General features: G+C 35.1%; 5 protein-coding genes across 9 annotated transcripts in view; 3 read left to right on the top strand and 2 right to left on the bottom strand.

The window, feature by feature from the left end:
- Window positions 713-3530, top strand: LOC104740020 (phosphatidylinositol 4-kinase gamma 6). 2 transcript variants are annotated; one of them, XM_010460516.2, is made up of 3 exons: window positions 713-951; window positions 1094-1245; window positions 1331-3530. In XM_010460516.2, exon 3 carries the CDS (start codon window positions 1491-1493, stop codon window positions 3339-3341), a length of 1851 nt encoding a protein of 616 aa, XP_010458818.1. In that variant the 5' UTR covers window positions 713-951; window positions 1094-1245; window positions 1331-1490; the 3' UTR covers window positions 3342-3530. The 2 variants fall into 2 exon arrangements, with proteins under 2 accessions (XP_010458818.1, XP_010458817.1); XM_010460515.2 differs by lacking the exon at window positions 1094-1245.
- LOC104740019 (DNA-3-methyladenine glycosylase) lies at window positions 3978-5918 on the bottom strand. The gene is made up of 5 exons (XM_010460514.2): window positions 5508-5918; window positions 5277-5334; window positions 5088-5171; window positions 4862-5003; window positions 3978-4769 (listed from the first exon to the last, which is right to left on the bottom strand). Exons 1-5 carry the CDS (start codon window positions 5887-5889, stop codon window positions 4491-4493), a joined length of 945 nt encoding a protein of 314 aa, XP_010458816.1. The 5' UTR covers window positions 5890-5918; the 3' UTR covers window positions 3978-4490.
- LOC104740018 (putative pentatricopeptide repeat-containing protein At1g13630) lies at window positions 6840-10056 on the top strand. Of its 2 annotated transcripts, XR_002035037.1 has the most exons (3): window positions 6840-7572; window positions 7693-9832; window positions 9926-10056. XR_002035037.1 is itself a non-coding variant. In XM_019235350.1 (2 exons), the coding sequence occupies exons 1-2, from the start codon at window positions 7128-7130 to the stop codon at window positions 9750-9752; spliced, it is 2505 nt and encodes an 834-aa protein (XP_019090895.1). In that variant the 5' UTR covers window positions 6840-7127; the 3' UTR covers window positions 9753-10056. The 2 variants fall into 2 exon arrangements, 1 of the variants encoding a protein (XP_019090895.1); XM_019235350.1 differs by having other exon boundaries at window positions 7693-10056.
- Window positions 10978-12052, bottom strand: LOC104740017 (root meristem growth factor 2-like). 2 transcript variants are annotated; one of them, XM_019235934.1, is made up of 3 exons: window positions 11919-12052; window positions 11603-11649; window positions 10978-11417 (listed from the first exon to the last, which is right to left on the bottom strand). In XM_019235934.1, exons 1-3 carry the CDS (start codon window positions 11995-11997, stop codon window positions 11199-11201), a joined length of 345 nt encoding a protein of 114 aa, XP_019091479.1. In that variant the 5' UTR covers window positions 11998-12052; the 3' UTR covers window positions 10978-11198. The 2 variants fall into 2 exon arrangements, with proteins under 2 accessions (XP_019091479.1, XP_010458815.1); XM_010460513.2 differs by having other exon boundaries at window positions 10978-11405.
- The window catches only part of LOC104740016 (protein ABHD17B-like), a 3603-nt gene continuing 1449 nt past the window's right edge, over window positions 14269-16422 (top strand). The window contains exons 1-3 of one of the 2 annotated variants that reach the window (XM_010460511.1): window positions 14269-14960; window positions 15664-15700; window positions 15780-16016. In XM_010460511.1, coding sequence (XP_010458813.1) covers window positions 14647-14960; window positions 15664-15700; window positions 15780-16016 — 588 coding nt within the window. In that variant the 5' untranslated portion in view covers window positions 14269-14646. The remainder of the gene's footprint in view (window positions 14961-15663; window positions 15701-15779; window positions 16017-16422) is intronic. The other variant, XM_010460512.1, reaches the window with a different exon arrangement.

The following is a 16422-nucleotide window of genomic DNA, read 5'->3' as shown; positions in this document are numbered from 1 at the left end:
TAATTACACTTTTGTACAGCAAGCTAAATTTGTCGTGACGTTAGATTAAGAATGGGCTTCTTAAAGTTCCAAAGCCCATTTGTTTGCAACTTGTCACATGCGTCAATCGTTTGGCAAGTCGGTGTAAGAAGCCACGTCATCATCTAATTCCCTTTTTGTCATGACGTGGTACTTGTAGACACTCGCCACGTTCCATGTAATAATCGAACGGCTTCGATTTCATGTGGGCTCTGTTGATCCGACGGTTCTCACTACTTGTTCTAGACCCTTCTCAGAGTCGTGGATAGTGTGGTAAAATGCATCTCTTTTTTTTTTTTTTACTTCTTACACATTTTTTTGTCAGCCAATATTCTTTCTTTATTAAATCTGTAACTTTCCTTTGTTAACGTCTATATAGAGCTAACAAATCTAAAAATAAATATTTTTTTTGCTCATATAATTTTTTTTTGTATACTATAAATTCTTGATAACACGACTTATAAAATTATATGAAGTTTAATAAACGTCAGAAAACAGAGAGTGGTATTATTAACTTCTTAATTCTTATGAACTAATGTCACAATCAAGTGATGAAAGCCAAAATTATAAACATAATTTTGGCTTTACTAAAAAAGATAAAATAAACATGATGAAATGATCAACTGACAAAGAAATTAAAAAAAGGATTAAAATTGTAAGCTGACGTGGCACTGGTTAAAAAAGATATAGGCAATGGCAACATTTACTTCTGCGGAGAGAGTTAAAAAAAAAGAAAAAAAGCGTCGTTGAGAGATTGAGACGAAGACGCGAGCGAGCGAGCGAGAGGCTAATGGATCAGTGACTCACTGAGTCAGATTATACCGATTCATTTGTCTCCATTGAAGCCTCTTTTCCTTAAGATTCTACGCTTCTTCACTCTCTTTCTCTCTCTTCCATATGCCTCTCCTCCGTTTCTTCAGATCTTGGTTTCCGGTGAGTTCTTTCTTCAAATCGATTTGATACTTGTTAATTGTTATCTTCTCTTTCGTAAATCTTAAGCCATGTGTTTTGATTTCATTGTTTTGCTTTTGTTGATCTTTTTTCTCGTTTGGTTCCTCGATTTTGTTGTGTAAAGTGAATAAATTTGCTGTATTCACCAAACGGTTATGTAAAGTTTCTTGGATGAAAGATGTATGTATCTCGTGACAAGTACTGGAGAAAGAAGACAACTTTTCCCAAGTTTTTTAAGGATTTGTTGTAAAAAAAAAAAGCCGAGAAAAAAAGAAGGTTGCTTTATACATTTTACAACTGTAGTATAAAATAATCAAATCTTGAAGCTTTTCTGATCTCTTTAATCCTTTTTTTAATGCAGATTCTAATCCTTTCTTTTACCACCTACCTACAAAAGCATGGCTTTTTACCTGATGTAGTTGCCAGAGGATAATAAAGTTTCTGTTCTTTTTTGTTTCTCTCTCACTTCTGCCTTGTTTGAGAGCTCGTGTTGGGTGGCGGTGTTTTGAGTCTTGGAAGAGATGGCAATGGCTGTGTTTAAGGCTCCTCTAAAAGGGGAATTTAATGGGGTTAGAAAGATTGAAGGGAAACAGTATAAGCATCATTTGCTTCAGCAACAGTCTTCAGGGAGAAGACGTGTTTTCGTGCAAACCGAAACTGGCTGTGTTTTGGGAGTTGAGTTAGACCGTAATGATAATGTTCACACTGTGAAGAAGAGGCTTCAGGTTGCCTTTAACTTACCTACTGAGGAAAGCTCTTTGACCTTTGGTGATATGGTCTTGAAGAATGACTTGAGTGCTGTGAGGAATGATTCTCCACTGCTCTTAAAGCGTAACTTAATGCACAGAAGCTCTTCTACTCCGTGTCTTTCACCTACTGGGAATGATCTGCAGAGGAAAGATCTGAGTGGTCCTATTGAGATACTTAGTCACTCGTATTGCTTTCTGTCGTTGAAGCAGACAGCGAATGAGATTGTTATGGCGATGAAGATGGGTGTTGAACCAATCCCTGTCAATGGTGGTCTCGGAGGGGCTTACTATTTTAGGAATGAAAAGGGTCAAAGCGTTGCAATTGTTAAGCCTACGGATGAAGAACCATTTGCGCCTAACAATCCTAAAGGCTTCACAGGGAAAACACTTGGGCAGCCTGGTTTGAAGCCTTCTGTGCGAGTTGGGGAAACCGGGTATAGAGAAGTTGCGGCATACCTTCTTGACTATGATCACTTTGCTAATGTTCCTCCCACGGCTCTTGTGAAGATTACGCACTCTGTTTTCAATGTCAATGATGGAATGGACAGGAACAAGTCTCGTGAGAAGAAGAAGTTGGTCAGCAGCAAGATTGCTTCGTTCCAGAAGTTTGTACCTCATGATTTTGATGCCAGTGATCACGGGACTTCAAGCTTCCCAGTCTCTTCTGTGCACCGCATTGGGATATTGGACATACGGATTCTCAACACAGATCGGCATGGTGGAAACTTTTTGGTGAAGAAGCTTGATGATGGTGCTGCTGGGAGGTTTGGTCAAGTGGAGCTTTTTCCTATAGATCATGGTCTTTGCTTGCCAGAAACACTAGAAGATCCTTACTTCGAATGGATTCATTGGCCACAGGCTTCAATACCTTTCTCTGAAGAAGAACTTGACTACATACATAATCTTGATCCAGTGAAAGACTGTGAAATGCTGCGAAGAGAGCTTCCAATGATTCGAGAGGCTTGTCTCAGGGTCCTAGTTCTGTGTACCGTTTTCCTTAAAGAAGCTGCTGCTTTTGGACTTTGTCTTGCAGAGATTGGAGAGATGATGACTCGGGAATTCCGTGCAGGAGAAGAAGAGCCAAGTGAACTAGAAATGGTGTGTATCGAAGCAAAGAGTTTGACAGTGAGACAAGATGTTTTATCTCCCAAGTCAGATTTAGAAGCAGACACAGTTTTTGAGTTTGATCTCGACTGTAATGACATGGACATGGTCTATAGTGATGAACTACTCGTCAAAAACCCGTTTTCAAGTGGACATTCATCACTTGGAAAGCTCGAGGAGAGCATCGTTGAAGAAGAGGAAGACGAAGAAGAGGCAAGACTTACTCTATCTCTCACAAAGCTTTCAACATCATTGAAGAACCACTGTCTAAGCAACAACATGGGATCTGGATTCCTTAAACCTCCGAGAGTCAAAACAGAGAAAACACTGGTAAGTCACAAGAGCGCAAACGTGCAGCTCCCAGCGAGCGCAAACTTTGTGAAGTTAGCAGAAATGAAAGAAGCGGAATGGGTTATGTTCTTGGAGAAGTTTCAGGAGTTGCTTGACTCGGCTTTTGCAGAACGTAAGACAATGACGTTGAGGAATAGACAGAGGCTTGGTACGTCGTGCAAGTTTTGAGAGATCATATAAGTAAAACTTTTAAGAGTTCACATAATAGAAGATCAAAGATTTTACTTTTACGAGTATTTTAAAACAGTGACTTGTTAACTACGTTAAGATTAGTGAAGAAATGTTCGTTCGTTTGCTTCTCTGTCATGCTCTGTAAATATTCTTTAGCATTTTTCTCTGAAATTTTGTTTCTCGTCATCCTTGCAATACGTTTTGCCTTTTCTTTACAAGAATAACAGTATAAACAAGGGATATAAAATATGATGCTTATTGCTTTTGTAATTTTTTCTATGGCAACTTGTTTCATCGTTTGGTCTAAAAATATGATGTCTTTGTGATAAACCTATCATTTTAATGGACACAATTCATCAGTGCCACACACATCAGTGACCATTCCCTGTCTTCTTTGTCAATATCTAACAGAATCATGCACAACTTGTTGAACTATTTGAAAATTTATAAGTTTCTAAAAACAATGTTTTTCTTTATCTTTACTTTGAATAATTTGAAAGTTTTTTTCTTTTTATGCAGGCATATTTGGAGTGACTTTGTTTCTTATTATGTCAGTAGCCGACGCCAATACAATGATTGATACTTCACAATTTCATATCAAAAAAGCTAAGAAGACTTGGATAGTCATCCCCATGATCAAGAATAACTACTTTATTGTAATATATACTAGTCATGCCCATGGCCATGATCTAGAAAACTTGGAAGAAAAGAATATTACAACAAAATAAAGCCACATAATCATGGCTTAGAGGCTGTGTTCGCCAAGCTTAATGATTGATTTTTTTTCACTTAAGACACATTTTGTCTAGTTATTGTAAGATGTAAGACTTGGAGTTTTTTACATCTAAAAAAACTACATTCGGAACCAAACCGAATTGAAAATGAAAATCGATTAACAAGAAATTTTGTTAAAATACGTAAAAGTTAAATCCAAACCAAAACCTAAGACATATCAAACTAAATCCAAAGAAAATATTTAACCTCAAATCAAATATATCCTTAAATAGTTGAAAACAAAGCACTCAAAAACGAAAATTCTAAAGCTGAAAACCAAGTTTTAAAATATATATCTGATAAACCGAAAACCTCAAAAATCAGGATATATATGTTTTAAACCGAAACTGGATTAGACACTCTCTCCAAATATCATATATGTCTCCATGGCCTCTCAGCGAGGCTCACACAATCCCCATGTCTAAAACAATCGACGAGATGATCGATTGTTAACCCTGCAGCCTGCATGAACGAGTGTACGATCACTGGACCGACAAATCGAAACCCTCGTTTGATCATATCCTTGCTAATTATCTCAGCCTTGGGAGACCTCAATGGTACATTTCTTGGATACTTGAATTTGTTAATGATAGGTTTGTAATCCATAAACCCCCACATGAAGCTGCTTAATGATCCAAATTCCTTAACCACCTGTAAATAATAGAAAATAAATTAAGGTATATATGGAAAAATATACAAGAAATTATAGGGCTATTGAGTCTGAGAAAAGGTTTAAAACTTACCTTGGTTATGCATTTGGCATTGTCGACTATACACCTGACTCTACTCTCTTGTAACATTATTGCTTTGTTTGATGCAATCTCTGTGATCTCTTTCTCTCCCATTTTGGCTACCAGATTTGGGTCAAACTCACAAAACGCCTCTCTAGTTTAACAAATTATGAAAACATTCATAAATTTCTATCTACATGTATAAATGTATAATGTAACAAAATGCGAGAGATTTTACCTAAAGAGTTCTTTACGTTTTAATATCTCAGTCCAATTATAGTCCATTAACATCCCGGACATGGCAAGGAACTCAAAAAGCAGGCTGTTTTAAAATTAAAAATCATCATGCAATCATATATATACTATAACAAGAGCCTCTTTTTGTATACATATACGAAATTAATCTCATAAATTTGTGTAATCATACTTATCATCATAGACAGGGACTCCCCATTGCTGGTCATGAAACTTTACGTAGGCTTCATCTACAAAAAAAAATATACAAAATTAATTTATTAAGATAGTATACTTAACTTATAAACATCACAAATTCATAGTGGAATTTGATTTAGTTTAAACACATTATTGATTATCTAATTAACTTTTATGATTCTATTTAGCTATAATATTAGATTAGGAAATTAAATCTTGATCTTACCACTTTTCTTGGTGATCCAATTGCACCTCTTTGGTTCATCGCTATTGAAATCGAGACATAGTTGTTGTTCTAGTTGTTGCGGAATACTTTTTGGAACAAATGTTTCTCTTCTGCGGGGAGATGAGATTAAACCAAGTGCGAGAGAGATCTTTTGTTCCAACGTGGAATTTGAATCCGTGGAGACAGAATCGGTGGAGTTCTGAGAGAGTGATAGAGATATAGAAGAGAGTGAGAATGAAGAAGAAGTACTTCGTTGAAGCGTGATTGGGTAAATCCTCTTTAAGTGTTTCGCAAAGAAGTTAGAGTTTTGCTTAGTCTCCTTGTCTCTTACACTCTTCCTTTTCTCCACGATTTCTCCTCTTTTAGGACTTGCTTTGTACATTTTGATTTTGGGGTAAGTCAAAACAAGAAAAAAACCAAAGTACTTATAGGAAGGAAAGCAGTGCACCATAAAGTGGAGGTTTTAAGTTAATGCATGTGGTTACTAGCGATGGAACTAATTACACCTAAGTTGGTGAAATGTGGATTTCATGTTTGTGAAATTTTACCATATTTGAATATTTTCCTCACTGATATATTACGAAGAAACGTCAAAAATTCATATAGTCTTCTCTCTCTCTCTCTTTTTTTTTTTTTTTAATAGTGAAAGTTTATTTAAGTTGAAAAGACATGTAGTACGAGTTTTTAAAAATTTAAGCTGTTTTTAGCTCTAATGCATGTATCAAGAAAGGTGTGACAGATAACCAAATTGGTGAAGTGATCCATCTTATTACCTTTTCTAAATCTATTTGCTTTTAATTTTTAATTTGTTGGAGTTCTCTTTCTATACTTGACTTGAGATACTAATTGACAGACGTATAATCAAATTTACATGATGTTTTGTATCGTTTTTGTGATGGAAACTAATCTCGGTCTGAAGTTACAAGAAAACAGAAGAAAAAAAACCAAAAAAACAATGTCGGTATATGATGCTCTTGTTAGATTAAAAAACTATACTTGTCTTAGTTGTCTAGCTAGTTGGCACTCAGCACTACGATCTTTAGTGGAAACTGTGATTATTGATATGGTTACGATGAATTAAAAATAATTGTAAAACAGATTATTCTTAGCTTCTACTCTTTGCTGTTGCATGCTCATTTCTAAGAAATAAAGAAATGAACGTTTCGCCTATTTTAGACAAAGAACTCTCATCTTTTATTCTTTCTTTATGTAATTTGTATTTTATTTCGCGTATGTGTTACTTTGTTAAATTATAGTTTATTTTGATGCATATATATCATCATCATTGTAATGATTTTTGTAAACCAGCAATTAATCAATTTTGACATAATTTTGAATTTTCTCTACTCTAGTTACTTTCTAAATATTGTAAACCGGTAAGAAAGTTGAACCGGAACAAAATTGATCCGGTTATTTAAAACCGGAATTAGGTTTAAAAATTAAACCCCAAGAAGAATCGTAAAACCCTTATCTCTTCCTCGTCTGTTTCTTCAAACTTGCCGGGGGAAAAAACCCAGAATATATCTCTCCGACGAAGCACAATTCTCAACCCATTTCTTAAATTGACGACAAGGGCATCTCCAGAAATCCCCCAATTGAAAACCCTAATCCCCAAATTCCATGATCTGTAGATGGATTGCATCCAATTCAAGCAAAGTATCTCGTATCCTCTCTCCTTTCTCTTCTCTCTTATACACTAAATCCTCCTTCTCCGTCGCCAAACTCGACGATGAGCCATTACCCACAACCAATTCCACTTCCGGTCACAGAGACTTCTACCAAGAGATTCTCTTTGGGATGAAGAAGATTGGGTTCCGTGAGTTTCTTCACGGGCATCACTTTCGAGGCTTGGTTTCGGAACTGAGACATGTCCATGTGGAAGAGATCATGGCTGAATTGATGGCTGAAAGCTCAGATCTTTCGGTTTGGTTTTTCAAAGAGCTGAGAGATATTTATGGGTTTCGTCATTCGAGTTTTTCTACATTGTTGGTTTCACATATTTTTGCTGGTCAGAGACGTTTCAAAGAGCTTCAAGTGGTTCTGGAACAACTGCTCCAAGAGCAAGGCAAGTCTTTCTCTTTTCTTTTGTCTTCAAGACTTGTGCCAATTACTGGAGAAAAGAGGAAACTTTAGCGTTTTCATGAATCTGATTTATTTGCATCAATTTCCCATGATTTTCTTTTAGGTTCTGGTTCAGCTTCTTTGATTTGTAAGGTTCTATCTAGTAGCTTCAGGAAGTGGGATTCCACGGGAGTAGTTTGGGATATGTTGTTGTTTACTGCGTCGAGATCTAAAATGGTAGATGATTCTCTCTATATCTTGGAAAAGATGAAGGATCTCAACTTGAAAGTGTCAACACAGTCATACAACTCTGTTTTGTATAGTTTTAGAGAAACAGATAAGATGTGGGATGTGTACAAGGAAATCAATGATAAGAACGAGTATACGTACTCAACAGTTGTAGATGGTTTGTGTAAGCAACAAAAGCTAGAGGATGCAGTTTCGTTCCTCCGAACTTCAGAGTGGAAAGATACTGGTCCCTCTGTAGTTTCTTTTAATAGTATAATGTCAGGTTACTGTAAATTGGGGTTTGTAGATATTGCCAAGTCGTTTCTCTGTACAGTTTTGAAATGTGGATTGGTTCCTAGTGTATATAGTCACAATATACTCATCAACGGACTCTGTCTAGCTGGTTCTATCGCAGAAGCTTTGGAATTGGCAAGTGACATGAATAAGCATGGAGTGGAACCTGATTCCGTGACATACCATATTCTTGCGAAAGGGTTTCATCTACTCGGTATGATCAGTGGTGGGGTTTTGGAGGTTATTCAAGAAATGCTGGATAAAGGTTTGAGTCCTAATGTTATTACATACACAATATTACTATGTGGGTATTGTCAGTTAGGAAATATTGATATGGGTTTAAAATTGCTGAAGAATATATTGTCGTGTGGATTTGAGTTTAACAGTATCATCCCCTACAGTGTAATGCTCAATGGTTTATGTAAAGCAGGACGAATCAGTGAAGCTTTGTCATTATTCTATGATATGGAAGTCAATGGTCTGAGACCTGATCTTGTGGCATATTCAATTGTGATTCACGGCCTCTGCAGGTTAGGAGAATTCAATATGGCTGTTTGGCTTTACGACGAGATGTGTACCGCCGACATTCTTCCGAATTCTAGGACACATGGTGCTATTTTGCTTGGTTTATGTCAGAAAGGGATGTTGCGTGAGGCAAAAGCGCTTCTGGATTCTTTGATTTCAAATAGCAACTCACTGGATATTATTCTGTACAATATCGTCATTGACGGGTATGCAAAGTCTGGTTGCATCAAGGAGGCATTAGAGTTATTCGAGGTAGTGATTGAGAGTGGGATAGCTCCTAGCATTGCAACTTTCAATTCTTTGATTTATGGGTATTGCAAAATCCGGAGTATAGCTGAGGCTAGAAGAATCTTAGATGCCATCAAGTTATATGGATTGGTTCCAAGCGCTGTGAGTTATACTACACTGATGGATGCATACGCTAACTGTGGAGATACTGAAAGCATAGATGAACTGCGCTCGGAAATGAAAACAAAAGGAATCGCAGCAACCAATGTCACATATGCAGTGATTATTAAAGGGCTTTGCAGCAGCTGGAAACTCGAAAAATGCAACCAGGTACTCAGTGACAGGAAACTCGCAAAATGCTACCAGGTGCTCGGAGACATGGAATCTGAAGGTATAACTCCAGATCAGATCGCTTACAATACAATTATTCAGTATCTATGCAGAGTTAAACATTCAACGGAAGCATTTGAGTTCTTGAAAAAAATGAATTCTCGAAATCTTGTTCCTACGCCTGCTACTTATAATATTCTAATCGACAGCCTTTGTGTCTACGGTTACATAAAGAAAGCTGACAGGTTTTTCTATTCACTCCAGAAGCAGGGTGTTAGTCTGTCCAAATTTGCTTATACCACACTGATCAAGGCACATTGTGTAAAGGGTGACCCTGAAATGGCAGTGAGTCTATTTCATCAGCTGCTGGACAGAGGATTCGATGTTTCCATCAGGGATTACAGTGCGGTGATCAATCGTTTGTGTAGGAGACATTTAGCAAATGAGAGCAAACTCTTCTTTCGTCTAATGTTATCCCAGGGTATTTCGCCTGACTTGGACATTTGCAAAATGATGATCAGTTCATCAGATGAATTGCTGTCCTGGACCATCAAATCGGGTTTGTTGCCTGATCAGTAATCAGCAAATGTTTGTCTGTTTTCCCATCTTATCTGCTAACTGCAGAAGGCACACTTTCAGTAGAGAAACTGTCACATGAGGTAACTGTTATTAGTATATATACTGTAACTGTAAAAAAGAAGCCCACACAAGTTTCATAGTTAGTTATCTGATGTTCGATTGTCGTGTTTCAGTGTTCCAGTTAACAGAATAATCTTAGCTACTGGATAGTATCATTGGGAAACAGTTGTATCACATTAACTTCTTTGAATGATTACCGTAAGTGATGTTTCTTTGCATAGTGCTTTTAAAGATACGTTCCACAGCTCCTCATTGTTGTCCATCTATCACCGAATGATTGTGACATACATAACATTCGAAATGGATAATGTGATCTATGGGTCTTTTTGGCCAGATTGGAAATTTGGAATATGAGACTTGTTATGTCTTCCACTTTTTGTCAAGTTTTAGTTTCCCCAATCCAAACGCAAATGTCTTCGTCGTTTTGCTGCTTGAGTCCAACTTTCCCAGATTGGCTTGAAACGGGCGGGAAACTGAAATGGTCAGGTCAGTGACAACAACCCCAATTATACACTTAATAAGAGTATTTGATGGAAGTTGACAAAAACGTTGCTTCAGCTTTCTGTGAGGGACTAGGAGTCGGAGCCCATTCAACTACAAAACCAAAGACGGGCGAAAAACATAATCTACTTTAGAAGCTACCTTTCGTTTGCTAGATAGATCCATTAGAGACATCCTGCTTGCTCACCAATATAGCAAGCAAGGTAAAGGTCTCCTGGCTAATTGGCTTGCCCATATCCCTGACTGAGATACCTGCGTTTTTTGGTAATATAATTAACAGTTATCAAAAAAAAAAAAAAAAAAAACATAATCTATTTTTAACCAAAAAGCCTTTTCCATTTTTCGACCAGATATATAGCCAAGATTCTTACTGTGACTTCTTGAAAGTTTTGATGTTCTTGCTCATTTAAGAGCATATCTTGTCTGTCTGAGACATTCTTTTGTACCAATTCCCAACGTTTTATTTTAAGATTAGCATATTGAAGGAACTACATTCGTTCATTGCTCATTATGTTTTTTTTTTGGTCAAACTGCTCATTATGTTTTGGACCGGTTTCTCAGAAGATTTTCTGATGTACGAAGACTATGCATACAGTGTCCAGAAGAAGAAAATAAAATCAGAACTTGAACGACGTCACAGGTATGGTAAATTGTTTATTGTACGACATCGACAAATGATAACATTGAGAGAACACAACTAGGTTACACACTTATACTATCCGTACCACACTTTTTATAGAAAACTTAGAACGATCGATGTTACAAAAACAAAGCTCACAGTTACCCATGATATATTTATACTTGTATATATAATATGTATTTCAATATCTTATAATATTAATATTGAATAATAAGGAGCATTTTATAGGAATATGACAAATTTGATCAGTTGTTCTTGGGAGGATGGTGTCTTGGTTTCCAGTAATCAGCAGTGTACGCAACGAGATCATCCTCTTCCTCAACAGTTTTCTCTTTCTTTGTTGGCTTCTTCATCATCATCTTTGTCGTTTCCTTACTAAACTCTTCTCCATTTCCTCCTCCTATTTGCACCTTCTTCATTGCATCACCATCATCATCAAGATGCTTCGTAACCTGCTTAACATGCTTATCATCATCAACCTTATTAGATTATTTACATGCATATATGTCGAAACTTTAACTACTGAGGTATAATGCAGTCGCTATGTGAATTCGCAGTTTGTGCCCAATGTGGATATTAATTCCATAAGTATTCACTACTCAAGAAATTAAAACACGTAAAAGTAAAATTTTGGGGAACATAGTAATACCTTTGCATTTGAAACGTCGTCAACTCTTGACACTTCATCCTTGTGTCCTGATGAAAAAATAGGACATACTTATAAACTATAAAGTAACTGCATTTTTACTATAAAGTATAAACATGCATGCAACTATATATAATTCAAACAAAATGGGGGAAAGGAATAAATAGCATTGAGAAAGTTCGATTTTCATAATGCAAGTTTTTACGTATATAATTCATGAATTATGAGTTACGTACGTAACCATTTCGAATATTCACGACATTAAAATTTTGATGATTGAAAATATTAGAGAAAAGGGAAATAAAAGAGAGAGATGAACCATGAAGAGAATAGCCAAAGGAGAGGCAAAACAAAAGAAGAATCAACAAGCACAGAAAGCTCGAAGTGATATTGGCCATCTCTTATATACTTCTCTTTGATGCGACCGAAAACGCTCTCAAAATGTATTATGAGATCAAGTTACGCAAGAATGATGAAGAATAGAAGAAGATTAACTAGTGTATATATAGGGGAAGAAAAACACCCAAGAGTATGCCAAATTTAATCTATTTTTACTTTACCATAAGCCATGTGTCTCTATTGGGAACCTGCCATGCATAGATATTGGGACATGCGTAAAATTCCCGAAAGATGCAAGAAACTGTGAACTACAACATGAGATCCAAGTTCACACCCATAACTAAGTGAGCCAGCCCAACTAGATAAAAAAAAATTATATATGAAGTGTGAAGGAACATAGTTTATATATTAATCAATCCCATAGTAAAGAAATATAAATATACTTATTTGGTATTTCGATATAAGCTTACAATACTATCATAGAAAAATATGGTCGAATGGTGTTAAAAAAAAAAAAAAAATTATTTCGTCGAACCTAGAATATCTAATAAGGCACCGTTCATAAAGATCTTAAAGAGAAACATCTTCTTGACCAAAACATTAAAGAAAAAGGTGTTTATTAAGTCAAAATTATGTACGACCATTCAAAAACATTCCTTTTGTGTTTTTTAGTAATGAATTGCTCTAAAAGTGGAACTTTAAGAAAAAAGAATTATAGTGCATAAATGCGCGGGTAAACAAATTGAATCTATTTTGTGGAAAGCATTATCAATCTCATTTTTAAATCGCTAGAAGTGCCATTCAGGATGAGCTTTTGGGTAATTGAATACTTTGGAGCCGGCCGAAAGAAAACTAGCCAGACACCACAATATATAAGTATAGTTTGGCTTCCAAATGGTATTACATCATTTATTTACCTGGTATGAATTTTTGTGATCTCCGAGTTTTTTTTCCCTCTCACAAGTCACAAATACACATGATACTGAAAAAGCAAGAATTTACGTTGGGAATAGCCCAAAAACATCGAATAGGGAGAAGAAACATAACGTAAAATGCAATTCACAGATGTGCATGTTTTGTGTTGGTCTCTTACTATATTACCACTTTTCTCAGGTTCAAGAACAATAAAAGTAAAACTTGCTCAATTCTCTATACTAAATATAAACACACCCATAAACTAAACTATAATAGATTTAATACTGAGTCCTAGCTAAAATTTGTTAAGTCAAGTGAAAACATGTTAATGTTTCTATATGACTTTCAAGTTGCCACTAGCTAATTACATTTTTAAATATTTTATTCATCAGTTTTAGTTGACAAAAAACCACAAAATTTATTTGAATCTATACCTGAAAATATAAAAATATAATCGGCAGCTCGAAGGAAGTCGGTCAAATAGGAGTTATTAATTAGTTAATGGACCGTAAGAAACATATCATGATGAAGCAGTGGGTGTGGAATGTAACCTATGGTCTATATAACTTCCATAATTGGAATTTGTGTATCTTTGTTAGTATCAATATTGTGTATGCTGTTTCTCCCACATTGCACCAAAATTTACGAACCTAATCGCTTTACCCGATCAGGAGTTCATAACATAATATTTTTTTCTTAGTATCATTACCGTATCATCTGGAGTTAATTTGATTAAACCATAATTCTGTAATCTGTGAAACTGCAAAAAAGATTTATAATCCGGTTTTTTTTTTTTACTTTTATAATGCTACTACAATTTGAGGTCTCAAATCATCAACCATTTTTACGTAAGACTTTCTCAATGTATGTACAAGTTAATAGTGCAAGTGATTTTCATTAAACCTGATGAATTTTCATAAAACATTTTCCTATTTACCTGAATTTTCATTTAAACCTGATGTAGCACCTGTCTCATAATGGGCTATTCGTATGCATATAGGCCCAATTATACGGACGCGTCATGTCGTTAATTAAGCATGCAATGATGGAAATAAACAAAAATTGAATTTAGATTTCGTTAACCCCAAAAAGATATCGCTCGTTTAATTCCAAAAGAAAAGATTGATTTGAATTTTCCTTAAGTAATGATGAGATTTAGCTTTCTTTCCCTCCAAACGAATAAATTACTAATTGATTTAGAGCTATCTGTTCTCCACTACACATCATTGTTTCCCTTTATTAGATTAAGTTTTATATTCTTTCATTGATTTATAATTTGTTCATATTTATAATAAAAGTAGCATCTAGAAGACCACTGATCGATCGGTATGTGGGCGTGTGTATCCTCATCTATGTCTTTTTATACTGATAAGTAACATCCTTATTTATGTTTTTTTACGACTATCTTATGACAGTTGACACTTGACACAATGTTTGGCTTTTACGATTCTGAAACATGATTGTGAAGGTCAAATTCATTTTGTTATATACTTATCACTTCCAAATCAATAAGAGAAAGTTATAATAGAATGACGAGAAATATTTTGCATAGTTTAAGGAAATTAATATAGTATGTTAAGCCTTAATCTTAGTGATATTTAGATGGAAACTTTATATAAAAAGACAGAGCATTTAAAGGGGAAAACTTAGAATTTATTTCTAACCATATCATGAATAAATAAATAACAGCTCTAAGTAATATCACTAGATTATAGCATATCATCTATCATTATCGCATAGGCCATTCTTTTCTTCTTACCAATAATTAATTAAAAAAAAAATTCTCGAGTGAAATGGGAGCTGCGACGTCGACGATGGCTGCGAGGTTTGCTTTCTTCCCACCAACTCCGCCGTCGTACACGGTGGTGACAGAGGAGTATACGGGGAAGATGAGGATATCGACGAACATGCAGCATCATCACCTGAGAGACGAGGACATCGATGTTACGAAGATACGGACAAGAAGAGGGAATGAGATCGTGGCGATGTATGTGAAGAATCCAACCGCTAAACTCACCGTTTTGTTTTCTCACGGCAACGCCGCCGATCTTGCTCACGTTTTCTACATCTTCGCCGAGCTAATTCAACTCAATGTCAATATCATGGGGTTAGTTTTTATATCTACATGACATAATAATGTATTAATCCATTAAGTTCACTTGTTTTGAATTTTGATTATATGTTTTTGTTCCATATTTTATTTAATCCAAAAAAAAAAGTGATGGTGCATTAGTCATCACAAAATTTATATTTATGATTTCTCATTATTAGGTTAGTTAGGATAGCATAGGATTCCAAATTGTATTTAATAAAATAAGTACTTTTAACCCCAAAAAAAAATCATTTCGTCAAATTTCTTAGCTAGCTAGTTTTTTTTCGTTTGTTGTCAATTTTTTTTTAAGAGTAAGACACATAACTTCTTTATTAATTATTAATAAATGTATACTATTTATTATATACTAAAAAATAGGATGGTCTGTTTCACCAGTGAGACTACCAAAATTCTAAATAATACTTTTTCTGTTTCACAAAAGTGTCATTTTGATATAATGCACACAAATTAAAAAAATATAGAATTATATGTTTGTCCTTATCTAGTAAGTGATTAATGTTTTAAATTTAATAAAATGAACTTTTGATTAAAGGGTAAATTAGAAAATTTAGTGTAAAAAATACATTAGAATCATAAAGTGACAGTCTTTGTGAAACAAAAAAAAATCTGTAAAATGACATTTTTTGTGAAACAGATGAAGTTACAGTAATTTGGTTCTAATAATATATATATTTTGGTTGTGTGATGATAATTGCAGATACGATTACTCAGGATATGGGCAATCTTCTGGTAAGGTAAGTCATGTATTCCGTTTATTTTAAATAACGCTTGGGATTAGCGCGTGTGATTTAATTTGGATCGTAATTTTGAAAGCCAAGCGAGCAAGAGACGTACGCAGACATAGAAGCAGCTTATAATTGGCTAAGAAAGACTTATGGTACAAAAGATGAATGTATCATTTTGTACGGACAATCCGTTGGAAGTGGACCGTCCCTTGAGCTTGCTTCTCGTCTTCCATGTCTCCGAGCACTTGTTCTTCATAGTTCTTTTTTGTCCGGTCTACGCGTCATGTACCCTTTCAAGCATTCCTTCTCGTTCGACATTTACAAGGTTTGATCCTTCTTTTATATTTTCATTAAAGGAGAGATCTCAGCATCGATTCGTGACATAATATTGAGTCTCTAGCTAGAGCTTTGATTCCTATCTAGTTAAGAAACTAGTACAGTCTAGGATCGTATTATGTGATATTTTATTAATTACTTGACAGTATATTTTCTTAATTTTCTTCTAAATATCTTTTCCTTTAATTAGAGTTACATTATTCTATTAGAATATCAAAATATTGAGATTGAATATTATACGTTTCTTTAATTTTATAAAACATCATAGCCAAGTACATCTATTAACAACTTCATGGGATCAATGATGTGTACATCTATAAACATCAAATAGTGTTAATATTGGATTTTTGGTATAGTAAACCTTTATGGGATCAATGATGACATTCCATGGTGTG

Source organism: Camelina sativa, chromosome 14 (genome assembly GCF_000633955.1).
Source record: "Camelina sativa cultivar DH55 chromosome 14, Cs, whole genome shotgun sequence".
In the NCBI taxonomy this organism is placed as follows: domain Eukaryota; kingdom Viridiplantae; phylum Streptophyta; class Magnoliopsida; order Brassicales; family Brassicaceae; genus Camelina; species Camelina sativa.
Note: the sequence above shows the minus strand (reverse complement) of the source record. Positions and strands in the feature narration are given on the sequence as shown.

Bases quoted from the DNA above. Each gene is read 5' to 3' on its own strand.
- LOC104740020 (XM_010460515.2), top strand. From the start codon at position 1,491: ATGGCAATGGCTGTGTTTAAGGCTCCTCTAAAAGGGGAATTTAATGGG.
- LOC104740019 (XM_010460514.2), bottom strand. From the start codon at position 5,889: ATGTACAAAGCAAGTCCTAAAAGAGGAGAAATCGTGGAGAAAAGGAAG. The intron at 5,172-5,276 runs GTATGATTACAC...ATTTTAAAACAG, and splicing joins GTCCCTGTCTATGATGATAA to CCTGCTTTTTGAGTTCCTTG. The intron at 4,770-4,861 runs GTAAGTTTTAAA...TATTATTTACAG, and splicing joins ATGCCAAATGCATAACCAAG to GTGGTTAAGGAATTTGGATC.
- LOC104740018 (XM_019235350.1), top strand. From the start codon at position 7,128: ATGATCTGTAGATGGATTGCATCCAATTCAAGCAAAGTATCTCGTATC. The intron at 7,573-7,692 runs GCAAGTCTTTCT...ATTTTCTTTTAG, and splicing joins ACAACTGCTCCAAGAGCAAG to GTTCTGGTTCAGCTTCTTTG.
- LOC104740017 (XM_019235934.1), bottom strand. From the start codon at position 11,997: ATGGCCAATATCACTTCGAGCTTTCTGTGCTTGTTGATTCTTCTTTTG. The intron at 11,650-11,918 runs GTTCATCTCTCT...TTTTTTCATCAG, and splicing joins CTTTGGCTATTCTCTTCATG to GACACAAGGATGAAGTGTCA. The intron at 11,418-11,602 runs GTATTACTATGT...GATGATGATAAG, and splicing joins ACGACGTTTCAAATGCAAAG to CATGTTAAGCAGGTTACGAA.